This window comes from Alligator mississippiensis, chromosome 11 (genome assembly GCF_030867095.1).
Source record: "Alligator mississippiensis isolate rAllMis1 chromosome 11, rAllMis1, whole genome shotgun sequence".
In the NCBI taxonomy this organism is placed as follows: Eukaryota; Metazoa; Chordata; order Crocodylia; family Alligatoridae; genus Alligator; species Alligator mississippiensis.
The window spans coordinates 3,872,103-3,885,888 of NC_081834.1; the positions used below are offsets into that span (position 1 = coordinate 3,872,103).

Genomic DNA, 13,786 nt, shown 5'->3' on the forward strand with positions numbered 1-13,786 from the left:
GGGTGACCATTTCCAGGTCAACTAGACCGTCAGCGTGGCTCCACTGTGACTGCCCAAGTAGCAGCGATGAGTTGTACAGTAATCCTATTTGTTATATTTAATTGTTTTCTGAAAATATGTCAGCCGATATATCTACCTAGTTATTATGGCCGCGCTGCATTCTAATGAACGAAACAGCAGGTACAATTACATATGCAGAATATGCTGACACTCGGCGTTACGAATTCATCTGTTTACGGCAGGCGTGCATTTAAAGGAACACTGCAGTGAAACATGGAGGCTCCATGTCGAATTGCCAAGTGCTGCAAATCATTCTAAAAACAGTCCTGGATTTTAAAAAGGGCTAATTAACAGCCCAATAAACTCAGTAATCAGCTCAACGAGGTCAGAGTGAGACAATTCTTGGGATCAAGGCTGCGTGGGGATGTCTTAGTTCAGCAGTCAGTGAGCAGCATCACGTACGGATAATTGCAGCCAGCCAGGCAGGCACCTGCAAGAGATGCACCCTCGGCTCCTCTTTCCGCTCCCCCACCCCAGCACCTGCAGAGCAGGCAGAGGAGGGGCAGGAGACAGCAGCTGGGAGGAAGTGTGGCACAAGAAAACAGGTGCGCTGGAGAAAGCAGGACCTATGGGATTTTTGCAAAAGGTCTCCAAGGACCACTGCATCTCGAGGCAGCATCGTGTCAACCGCAGATGGACCGAGGATTTTGACACTGTGGGACATCATCACAAACGTAACAAAGCACACTTTGCTCCAGGTAAAAGGAAACTAGAAGGACCTAGGGGTCTACGATTCAGTTCAAGATTGAAACAAAAGCCAAATATAACTTCATTGGAATGCACATTCATTTGCTATATGATATATAACGGGATGAAACAGCACAACACTGGGGGAAAACAAAGATGATTTCATTAGTCTTGCAGTCGTTGGACTTAAACATGCATCTCTTTTTCAGATTCGTTAAAACACAAAAGCTAGGCTTTTTGAGTATCTTGACAGCGCATCCAATACTTCACGGACAGTCATTTCCACACCTGAGTTTTAGCTGGAGTTAAAAACAGTCTGCAGGGCTGTGAAATAGGAGCTATGGTCCCAGGAGCAGCTAGCAGACAGCAGAATTGCAGCGGAAAAGACAGGTTGACTAACGAAACATCGAGACCATTAAAAAGGAGAGAAGGCCATTAATACCTGTAGAATAAGGTGCTTAAAAGGAATCAGGTAGATGATAATGAGCCATGAAATCAATGGACTCCCATCCCCGCTGCCTGAACAGAAATGGTGCTGCCACTGCCAGGCAGGCAGCTGGCTTTACTCTTACTGCTGGACCAGAGATCAGAGACGGCTCTCCTTCTGGATCCACCCTTGGTCTCAATGTGCCCCTGAACTCGGACGGCACGCAGTGCCTTGCAAACACGGCCTCTTACCGTTAGATTTGTAACGGTGCAGCAGTTTAACAGCGACAACATGCACAGATTTTATAAACTGGACTGGTCCCTCCACGCTCCGTGACAAACTCCCCGCTAACAGCAGCTAGGTTGGAGTTTGGTTCTTGGGCTGGCCGGTCAGCCCTCCTTACACCTCTGTATCTTCTGCAGCTTTCTACAGCTTTGCAAACCCCCCTGGAAATGCTGCTTCCAGGCACACAGGAAGGCTGCTTCCAGGCATAGAAGAAGGTTGGACTGGATCAACGATAGGGCCCTACTGAATTCACGGTGGAAGCGGGCTGCACGGCAGCTCCTTTAATCTTGCAGTTTCTCTCGGGCACAAGGGGCAGTCCCACAAGCGATGAAGATGCTACATTTAACAGTGTGGTGCTCACAACCACGTTCTTCCTTACAACTTTTACCCATCGCAGAGGCCCAAGGAAAGCACAGCAAGAGGCAGAGCCATCTTGCATTGCTCCGGAGCGTGCGTGGCTCAGCATTGCACTCTCCTTCCAGCTGCCTGCTACCCCCGGACCAGTGCAATGTGTTGCACTTAGTCTGGCCTGCCCAGTCCGGGGCCCAGAGCCCAGGCTCTACCCAGTCAGTGCCCACTTTCATCCAGCGAGGACTCTCTCTTGCTCTTCCTTGTTATGTGGCCCCAAGCAGGATAAATAGAAACATCCACCATTCATTGCTGCTTGATACTCCTGCGGGCCAAGCTGGAGCGGTCTGTCAGAGATGCGCCGGAGAGGGAGAAGGATAAGGCCCCGCAGAGGTTAAAGCCCGTCGCTCTCAAAGCAGCCGCTCAGAGAGCATTTTGTCTCCTCAATTTAAAACCCACCAAAAACAGCGTGTTTAGACAGATCGCTGCCATAAACCCCGCTGCTCCTGAGGTTTCGCCGGGGCAAAAAGAAGCAAGAGTCGCAGACAGAAATTTCATTGTGCGTACCCCGTATTCAAAGTGAGGAGAAAAGAAAAGTGCCCAATGGGTAAGCTGGTCTTTTTGTGCTGTAAACCACTTCAGCTAGTGGGTTAATTTTTTGTTTTGTTTTGTTTTGTTTTGTTTTGAGGGAAAAAAAAACCCAAATGTGCATAAATAATGTTCTGCACCATCTGCGTGTGATTAATATTACTGTTTAGAAGTGAAAGAATTTAAACAAGAGCCAAAAGGGGTCATTATGCTCCCATCACTTGAGCTTGCTTACTACAAATGATTTGTATGAAGCATCATTATGGAGGAAGAACAAGTTCTCTTTATGATATATCTGCCTCAGTTGATTCATCTCCCTGCAGATAAATGGGACATACGTGCTCTTACTTACCAGTAAATAGAACTGTCAGAGGGTCAGGATTCTGAATACTGCACGTCTCAGTCATCTTATTCTTATTCAAAGGCAAACGGATTAATGATTTTGAATTAAATGGATTTCTAAAAAGTCTCTTGACTTCTTCTGCCTTTGACAAATATGCAAATACAATACTCCAGGTTCAAGGAACATGAACGGTAGGAAAACATAATTTTAGCTATGGACAGCTCAAAGAACATTGCCGATAAAAACAAAGCAGCAGCTGGAGGAACAAAAATATTTTCTTGCAGCACTGACCTCATCAGCATGCTTTCTTTGGAGGCTAGGGGATTTTTTTCCCCCCCCCCCTGCCCCAAGCTTGAATGGCATGTGAGACTCTCTTTATACCTGGCGTATTTGCTTGTACATTAGTGTACATGGCGCTAAATTAATTTCTGTAAGCTGGCACAATTAAGAAAATGTTGCAATGGGCATGTTATCCTACCACCAGCTTGTGTTGTCTTGTTTTCCTTCGCAATCGCAAGCCAAAATGTGTGTTGCTGTTGGAAGATGGAAGTCAATCACCAAGCGTATTCCTAGCGCTGCTGCAAGGGCGCCTGGCATTGGCAGCCAGCATTTCTTAGCTTCATGTGTTTTCCAGTTTCCAAATGTATGCACCAGTTAAATCCATTTTCACTTCCTTATCTTTTTTGGGAACGGTGTTCATACATATTGTCCGGGGCTCTGGAGCCTCCGCTTTTGCCATTTGGGGCGCACATACATACCGTTTCCGATCTCTCATATCATTCGGAAGACTCGGTTCAGATTTGAACATTTGTAGTTATGCTTTATTACCCAATTGAGTTAAGACGTTGGCTGTCAAGAAGTTAGACTTTCTTCAAAAGTCTTACCACTGGATACAAGCAATGGAAGTTCATCTCAGAAAGCCTTTTGCAATTCTACTCGGCTGAGGATTTCCTGAAATCTTACTTGGAGATCCATGCAGTGGTTCACCAAGCTTTCGCTGCCGGCAAACTGGCTCCACTGAAAGGTGGTGCTACACATAAGTGACAAGAAGCAACTTGATACATCAAGTGGGAGGGAAACTGCATCGGACTGAATCTCCTTCCGAGCACACACACACACACAAAAAAGCACGAGACAATGAGTGAGGAGGCCACGCATGACGGCAGGCAAACATGGACACACAGGAGAGGCCAGGTTCCCAAAGATCCTCTTCTGTTAGGTGCCTAAACCCCCACTGATGTCGATGGGATATCAAAGGAGGGCTGCATGCTTTTTTTTGGATCCAATCCGAAATCCAGGGCTCAGGGTTTTATATGCCTAAATTGCTTTTGAAAATGGGACTTAGGTGCTTTTGAAAAATCTTACCTACCTTATTAAGGATTCAGAATGAGGGCTGACACACTGAAATGCTTTGCTGCCCTTGGTGGAACAGAGATAACACTGGGATTTAATGTAAGAGCACAGCTAGAGGAACTAGCTGTGTGCACACACATGTGCACATGTGCACGGTCACATGCTGCATGTACACATGCACGCTTTTGTAGGTAACATTTAACACAGACACTCCTCCTTGATGAGCAGGCTTTAACAGAGAAAACAAGGAAAACTGACTGGTTATTATGTATATGATCTCTACTTCCTTCTTGAACTTAATGGATTAGGTTTATTTCTTCTGCAAACTTTGACTTTGTACAAGATGAGCCCAGTTTGATTGCTAATTTTGTTTTAAATCTAAGTTAATTTCTCATTACCCTTCCATTTCTATCCTTTATCCTCAGGGGAAGAGAGAGCAGTTATCATTGGGACATTCTCACATCTTCCAAAGAAGCTGTCTAGGTGTTAATCTTTTGTTTATGTTTGATGTGGGGATGATGACTATGACTACAGCTTTAGGTTTATTAATATGCATGGCTATCACCTCATTAGTTGCAAGGTATGTTTTGAAGTTAAGCTGTAATATTTGCTGAAATGTCTGATCTCGAATAAAAGACTTGCTCATTGTTTGTTTCCTTTGCTTTTATCCATCCTCTCGTCAGAAACTGCCCTGTTTGCTGCACTGTATTATGCATCTTTTCCACCAGGACCACGTCTACCTCTTGGTTATCATCGCTGAGGAATTCCTTGACTCCTTCGCCCGCAACAGCCTCCCCCGGGGCACATTTTGTATGTGATAACAAAGGAGTCAGGTTTAAATTTTCTTCCGCTTCCCTATTGTTGCATTAAAATCTGTCTACTGCTACAGGAGACTACTGTCAAACAGGCATCCTGCTTTGTACTGCCTATTATGTAGCCCTTTATACAAATGCAGGGCGGACACATCTGCACCCAGAGGGGTGTTCATTTGAAACAGAGATCTCTTGAGGGAGCACTGCTGGACCCAGGCATGCTAATTAGCACCCGACGCAGCTTGGCTTTCACTTTTTGCAAGGCAGCCACAGATCAAGGCTGGCTGAACCTGACGAGAGAAGCGGGATCCGTTTCTGTTTTCCTTGTCGGACCAGACCCATCTCACATGTCCCAGAAGACGCCAGGGTGCTTTCCAGTACAAGTAACTCGAAGTGTCACCAGTCCTCAATACAACTTGTAAAATCAAGACCATGCAAGTTATGTAAAAGGATGCCCTACGGACGTGGGCAGAAAAAGATCCGATTCTGCTTCTAAGCTCAAGGCGGAGAAGAGGTATGGACATCACATTTACGTCGCCTGTGCTTTGAGTGTGAACACAGCTGGCTCTGAAAAAACAGCCAGTCACTATACTAACACTCGTGTTAAAGTACAAATTGTACTTTAAATTCTTGTTGCACTTTGCAGGGGCTGATGGTCATCGTGCCACGAGAACTGCGCAGCCTGCTCAAAACGTGCTCCCTGCACCGATACTTCTCCCATTAACACTTCTGTTGCTAATTGCTGCGTTGTCCCATTTCATCAGAGAGGAATGAAGTGAGGCCTTCAGGGCGAACTTCATGAATCGGCTACGCTGGGGTTGGTTCAAACGCCAAGGAACTGGCATTGCTCTGCGTTTTGGTAATGTGGTCTAACGTTTTCACATGCACGTGGCCGTTTTTAGGTCCACTGCAGTCATCCTGTGCTCGGGATAGTCCAGCTGTGAACTCCTTGCTTCTGAGGAAATTCAGGATAACAGGTGAGATCTGTAAGCTGACTACCCCGAATGAAAGCATCCTTAGGAAACTGCATCTAGTGCAAATATTTCAACCGCAGCTGAGGACAAAGGGAGGACAACTCCAGTAACGTGAACAAGCACTTGCATCCACACCAAGCGTTGCATTTCTAAGGAAGAGCCTAAGGGCATGAAGCACTCAACGCCCTTTGGCTGCTCGGAAAAACCCAATCTTCATTACAGACCTAACAAACAAACGAGAGCCAAAAGTTCTCAGGAGCTGAAAACACTGCTGGCATTTCCTTATGACGAGTTGTTGTTATAGCAGTAACACAGCAAAGCCCGGTCTCCGTTGTGCGAGGTGCAGAGACTTTACACCCCAAATTCAACGCAGCAGCTTTGAATTTAGGTTCTAAAATATTCTCATCTCTTCCCTCAATTAGACTTTCCCTTCTCCTCCCTTTAATCACAAATAAGGTCTGTTACTGCACCCTCCGACTGTGCACGAGGACTGAGCGAGCAGATGGGTTAAATTAAACGGTATTGTTAGCAACATTAGCAACCATCGCTGTTACTTTCCGACACTTTGGGAACATTACAAATGCAAAGAGTTTCTTCTTTTTTTGCCACAACACTTGCTACTTAACCCTTTCCTTGTTCTTTAATACTCACATGATAAATAATATTCTGTTTTTGAAAGAGCTAGTCAACCTGGATCCATTTAGTCATGTTAGCCCAGTTACTAGGAGCCCCTGAATGTTATTTAAAGTAGTGAACAGGTGAAAAATTAAGCGATACCAGGGATAATGCATGAGCAATACAAATTACCTTGGGAATAGGAGCAGGCCACTACTCTGAAAATGGATTAAACTTAACCTTCAAGTTAAGTTTATTTAAACCTGCCTATGCTATTTTAAAGGACCATAGGCCAAGGTCTACAAAGAAATGTTAGTGCCTAAAGAGGCAGTGGTGCATAGAAGATTTTCAAAGGAACCTCTTTTGAAAAAGAGGCACCTAATTCCTGCTAATTTCAGTGGGATTTAGGCTTCCTCCACTCCGTTCGAAAACCCAAAATACCTTTAAATTCCTATCCTACGTCTCTAGTATTGTGCTTGTTTTAAGGAAGAATAGAGAGCAGAGGAAAGCTGTTGAAGGCCGTTATCAGAGTATCTGACCAAGGCTGTTGAGTAACACTCATTCTTCTCTTGGCTCATAGAGAAGACCTTTACTCACAGAGAAATAAGGCTGGAAGGAACTTGAAGAGATCATCTAGTCCAACCCGGGATCGAACTTGCAATCTTGGTTTATATAACCCTAATGCTGTCAGTGGAGTCACGTTAGGGAGATCTTTAAAGAACAGCGTCCTTAAACAAGCGACTGCGATAGTCACTTGGAAACAGAAAGAATAAATCCGTCACTCACCTCTGTGCAAAATCTTTAAGCTCCATAAATAGGTAAGGCCTTTAACAACCTGCATTCAAAAACAAAAGGGAACAGTACATATTAAAGGTTTTTAATAGGGACCAGTAAGGATCTCAGTTGGTTTTAGTTCTTACAGATTACTAGAGTTTGCCAGACAAAAAGTCCATTTTTCAAAACATCCCAAAGCTTCAGGACGGCATAAGGTAAAAGGCCCACGCTCCCCGCACCGCACCTACTGCTCCTTCCTGACCTGAGAAACAGCCTTGACAAACTTTGCTAAAATCAAAAGTGCTCTGTAAAACACTTGTGTTTTAGTAACATCTTCCAACAGAAAAAAAGGGTCATCAACGTTTTCAAAACCACTCTGGCAGCAGAAAGACGGAAGAATAGGCCTATTTCATTTTGAGAGAAAGAGCCACCAATCCACCTTCACTTCTTGGTTTCAAAACATTTCCATTCATTCCACAGCATCAACTCCACACGTAATACATAGTTATACCTGAATATGTTTAATAATATGTGAAATAGCCTAGTATTGAGAGGATATTACTTTTAAGGAGCAAGTTTGCCCCAGGTGGCAAATTTCCCCAATCATTTACATAACAGCAGTTTTGGTTTCTTTGGTTTCTACAGTAAGAGGATAGATTTTTTTTCTGAATGCAGGATTTCAAAGCTGAGGATTAACAGTCTTGGCCACACAGATTCGCTGGGCTAAATCCTCGTGCATCTTACCAATTACACAATGAATGACGTAGGTAGGTAGAAACATTCAGAAGACTTCTGAGCATGAGATCAGGCCAGTGTCTGATACTGAGGCCGAAGAAGGGCCATCTTTTGTTACCCTCAGATGTAGAGGTCCATCTTTGAGTAAACCCCACTTGCAAAACTGGACCAGAGCACCAAGTCCTACATCTCTCATTTGTGGTGTAAAAGCTGCTGCTGTGGCAGCAATTTGTCGTGCGTGCACTTTGGAAACCCAGAAGGTGCTGTGGGGAGAGGCGAGGCCAAAGCTGAACTGCTTTTCTGTTGAGCGGAGCAGACCCCTTCTTGACCCTGCTCTAAAACAGGGGTCAGTGTCTGATGTGATCTGAACGGGATGGCCCTGAATCTGATGGAGGAAGGTGACCGTCCTAGACCAGACCTTCACAGAATCAGAGATGATGAGGGCTGGAAGGGACCTCAGGAGGTCACATCTAGTCTAACCCCTTGCTCAAAGCAGGACCAGCCCCAACTACATCATCCCAGCCAAGGCTTTCTCACCAGGTCTTAAAAACCTCCAAGGATGGAGACTCCACCACCTCCCTAGGTGACCTCTTCCAGTGCTTTACTCTCTTCCTCATGAGAGAGTTTCTCCTAATATCCAACCTCCACTTCTCTTGCTGCAACTGGAGCCCATTGCTCCTTGTCCTGTATCTGCCCCCACTGAGAACAGCCCAGCTCCCCAAACTGCTCTGAGCGCCAGGACATGGATGCAGAGCTTTGTCTCATCCTGGGTCCGAATGCCCTTTGCTGGCAGATGGCTGATATGTGTTCCCCATCCCAGGAGGGAAGTGTTTGTTATAACCAACATTGAAGGGGCAGACGGAGGAGCAAACCAAAGCATGCATGGCTTGAGTTCTTGGAGGAAGGCACGGACCCCAGGAGCACTGGACGATAGTTATGGGAATGTGATGTGGGTTTAGAGGCCAGGAAGCAGATCCTTAGGGACTGGAGAGTGACCCGTGACTCTTTTAGGGAACTGAGTGCCTGATCAGATTTAGACAGGTCCCTCCTTCCCTCAAAGGGCAAATCTTCAACTGACTCCCAGGCCTCTTCAGACAAACGGGAACCGCAGAGACAGCGCCATGATGACAAATGGACTGAGCAGCTGTGTCCCTTGCACCCAGGACTACCGACAAGTGTTGGTAACCAGCAGGCACTCTGAAAACACAGGTAGGAAAGACCATGCCTATCCATGAAGCTGCCTGGAGTCATGACGGGGGCTTGATGATTCACCGTGAAGAGCTGAAGGCTTGCAGACGTGTGGCAACCCCCCTTACCAAACAGGTCCAGTATCCTCAGGAATGACCTCAGGACACCCAGCTTCCTCACGGACCACTGCTACTGAGAAAGATGAGGAGATGGGATGTGAATACAACTACTCCGCACCTTAAGACGGGACCTTGTACTTGCCCACATGCTTAACTGGTGGGGCTAAGGCAGCATCTTAGCCCGATCAAGGATGGCACCACTGATGGGGAATGACCCAGATGGTCCGGGTTGGTGGTGAATGTCCATCGGACCTCGAGGAATTTCTCCAGTGACACCTGTGGTCCTTGGCAACTCATCGCAGGAAGTCCGGCAGGGCCAACACACCTGTAAGACGAGGGGCTACAGTCTCCATGGAGGACAAGAGCTCAATCCTCTTGAGCAGCCCGTTCCTGACACTGGAACTGGAGGCACGTGACCAGATAAAGTTGCTGATGAATGTGACGTTGGATATCTGGGCCGGCGCCTGCAGTCACTAGATGGCTGAACCCCCAATGCCACACGGGTCAGGAGGAATAAGGCGCAGGAGGCACTTGTGACCAGTGTGCTTGAGGATCCTGCAGAAACCCCCGCTGTCGTGTGGAGCAAGAGGGTCTCATAGGAGAACATACAGAGGACATCAAGTGCAAGCCATATTCCATGCTGGGCTGCAGCCGTGAAGACCTAGGGTTGAAGGATGGGGCTGAAAGGCTCTGCACAGGGTGCAGACGGTGCTGGATCTGCCAGCTGCAGAGCAAACAGGTTGTTACAGGGAGGTACTACATGGACCAAGGCTTAGAAAATGGTGCCAAGGTCAGTGCCACGAACCATGGTCCTAGACAGGGAGCCCACAGACCTTGCCTTTGGACCACAAACATCCTGATTCCTGTGCTGTTTAATTCCAGGCAACCTGTACATTAAAATCACTACGCTCCTTATGCTCCAACTACAGCACCTCTACGTACGGTGGTGCAGCACACTCAGTCCAGCTGGATCACTGTTGGCAAGAGTCACTAGGAATATTATAATGATAATTACTGATATAATGATCAGCAACAAACTCGCACGCATTTTTCTCTTGCTTCCCAGCTTTCTTGATTACATTGAGAAGGGCCCATGACTAATCAGTGAGCTACCTAAGACAGCAGTCCTGTCTCCCTAGATTTCGTAGAGCCATCCCAATCAATATCTATGTAATTAAAACCCCAATAAGTTCCTGCCGTCTTGTCACTGTATTTTTCCCCAATCCACTTTTTTCCAGCAGCTCTAGGGATCTGACAACATCTAATAAACCAGTTTCTATTTTTGCTTACTTTTTTTTCCCCTGACCATTTCTGCTGTGTCAGCCAATTTTTCTTTTCTTTTCTTTTTTTTTCCAGTAAATCTTTTCACCAACTTCTGCAGTCTCTAACGTGACATTCAACTCCCTTTCCTCGCTGACGGAGGTCTCTTTGTACTTCCCAAGAACAACAGCTCATTTTAGGTGGATGGGAAAGCGGCATGAAGTGTGCACGTACAACAACGGTGTGCTTTTCGGCCATGGAGTAAGCCAATATCAAATTAAATTACTGCGGTTAAAGTGATCAACCAGAAACTTAAAAAAAAACAAAACAAACCCCAAATCATGAGATGGCATGAAAAGGCAGAATCATTTCCAGCCTTCCTCTTGGATCGGAGGATCAGTCTAAAAATCTCATTCACTCAGTAACCAAACACAACACAAGTGGAGCCTGAGCCTCTTTTGTATGAATGATGATTTTGAATCCCAAGTAAATTGCTCTAGATAGCATCTCCATCGCGCTACACTCTCGCACTCCTAATCCAAGAGTCTTGTGGCCTCAGATGGTAATTACCCATCACAAAAGGCCTTAATCATATTCCACATATCCCCACGATGTGGCCTTGTTCATGCTAGCCTTTCAGAAAGCAAAACAGAGGAATCCTACTTGCACGTTGTTTTGAAAACTGCAAGAATAAAAACATCGTTGCTAAAAAAAGATAAAATAAAATAAATGGCCTTTCAGACTTCTCTAAACCAATAAAATTGGCTGGGGTACAAGCAGCTTCTCTCCTCATTTAACATACATTGAGACCATTTAAACATCTTGTAATATTTTAAACATTTTTGCAGGGGTTTTTAAACATTTTTATACGGGAAGAAAGCAAACATTTGCTAGGAGAGAAATAATCGGCCGAGCGTTATTAATCATCTTTATTAAGTAGCATGTGCTGAATAAAAGGCACACTATTAAACTAACAATTACAGTTCGATCATCTCAGCAACGACCACAAAAATGGAAGTTTGAAGCGGTTTCTTTTTTTTTCCTACATTGCTGGGTTTCCAAGCTATAAAGCCAAAAAAACACACACGCAAATTATTGTTATTCCCTGACACTAAAAGAGATGCCACTTTCCTATTAAGGATGGACATTGGGGATTATGCATTCTTCTAAAAAATAAAGAAAAAAGGCACTGGCATAGATTATGTTTTGATTGAACATCTAGGAGGCATTATTGGTATTCAGTAAAGTAGGTTTTGCAACAATGACTTGACAAAGCCTTGACACAAAAAGTACTTCTACCTGCTGTCAATCACTCACTCTCTTGACAGTTCAAGTGCACATCCTTTCAGGGAGAACTTCAATCAACATTAGCACTCAAAATACAGTGCACAATGTCACTGCTTCAGAAATTGAAGTGAAAATAAATGTGTGAAGTGGCAAGCAAAGGTAGAACAGTATCAGCCACAGAGGAGCCTGAATACATACGCGTGGGAGGAGGAGATCATTTGGCCACACCGAGGATGGCAGTGCCTCTCTCGGGGGTCTCAAGTTGTCCTTTTCCCTTGGGAAAAAAATTAATCCCTCTCCGTTCACCCAAAAGGAAGGAGGTGGCACAGAGAAAAAGAGGTTTCACCGTCTCACAGAGAGTGCGGGCTCTTCCAGGGTTTTGCGGCGAGGACAGAGACATCTCGTGCCGTTGGAGGATCACCACTAACTGCTGCTTCAGTCTCTCGCTGTTACCAAATCTCTTCTCCGTGGCGCAGCCAACATGTCCTTCTCGTCACCTAGGCCCCGTTCAGATTTCTCCTCCGCTCCCCTGGCCCCGTTCTTCACCGCTCCCTCTTTCCCCCGACCCCTCCAGCGCATCTCACTACATCCAGAAGCAGCAGCAATCCCTCGGTTCGAGGATGATCACTGATGGGCCTCGAGGTGACTTAATGTCCCATCCTCAAGCCGCAGAGCTGCCTGGAACAACGGCAGATCCAGAACTACTACTGAAAGACCCAAGAATTTGGACAACATTTCCACCCTATCAAATACTTGGCTTTTTCAGTATTATTTAAGAAGGAAAAGAGTATCCCCCCTCCATAATGGCCTATTGCAAGATCAGCTCAGCGTGAGGACCACCCCTACGCACTGCAGCTTGACATCTGAGTGGATGGATGGGAGCAACAAGGAAGGAAAATGCAAAAGGTAACAACACCTATATCACGTGCTCGTGTATCGTGTACCATTTACACAAACACACACTTAATAACCTATCCTTCGTATTACCTATACATATATTCATCTGTGCCCATTTATAGGTGGATGCATGTGCATTATGTGGACGTATATTTTTATATATACGTGCACATACATTGAATCTGTATATAGCTGCTTGCATTTTGAGGTGCCCAGTCTAAGACAAGTGCCTGTATCAGACAAATCATCAGGGCATTTGGCAGCATTTGTTAACCCTTGAGAGTCTCTGCAGCCCAAATTACCCTGCCAGCTCTAAAGACTGCAATTCTGCCAACTCAGGGTTGCGTCTCATTGGAAAGGGCCTGCATGGATAAGGCTGTACTGTTGTACCATTTTATGGATATCTGCCTGGCATTTATTTTGGGTCCATCACAGTTACCCTTAGAAGAAAATCCATGAAGAGCCTGTAGCCACGTGATCTTATTAGCAGACAGCTATCACATTTTAGACCAGTTGGAGTCATTTTTAGGGTTCCTGCTAGCTCCTAACAGAAGGCTGGATAGAGGATATTGGTTTCAGTGCTGTCACTCTGGTACCATCCGCGGGCAATTAAAGTTTGCTCAACATTTGTTTTTAAAAGAATAAAAGTATCATGACAAATCTGGTATAGCAGAGACCACAAACTGGTCTGGCCTGAAGGATACTGTGAAGGTCTATATGGCGCACTGGCTTTTCTGGGGAAGCTTGCACTGAGAGGACCCCTCTGCTAATTTTGTAAAAGATTTTAATTAACTGATGTGCAGGTCATGCGCATTTTTCTGCAGACTCCATAGCCTGCCGGCATTGCGCGTCTCTCGGGAGAGCGTAGGACAAATGGCCCCATGTACAAAGTGCAAGGAAAGAAGAAATAAGATTGATCGATTTGAAAAAGCTCCTGCTTTTCACACAGTCCAGAGGACCCAGATTTTGTTTATGCAAAATATAACATCTTGTGCAGTTGGCGTCTTGTCCTCGCCCAAAAGGTCCAGGGAGGT

The 13,786-nt window shown here is 45.5% G+C and overlaps 1 protein-coding gene across 3 annotated transcripts in view; it reads right to left on the minus strand.

The window, feature by feature from the left end:
• Positions 1-13,786, minus strand: part of MAP2K5 (mitogen-activated protein kinase kinase 5) — a 182,996-nt gene that overhangs the window by 87,502 nt on the left and 81,708 nt on the right. For all 3 annotated transcript variants that reach the window (XM_014606136.3, XM_019477698.2, XM_006265731.4), the window contains exon 13: positions 7,279-7,327. In XM_014606136.3, the coding sequence (XP_014461622.1) occupies positions 7,279-7,327 (49 nt within the window). The remainder of the gene's footprint in view (positions 1-7,278; positions 7,328-13,786) is intronic.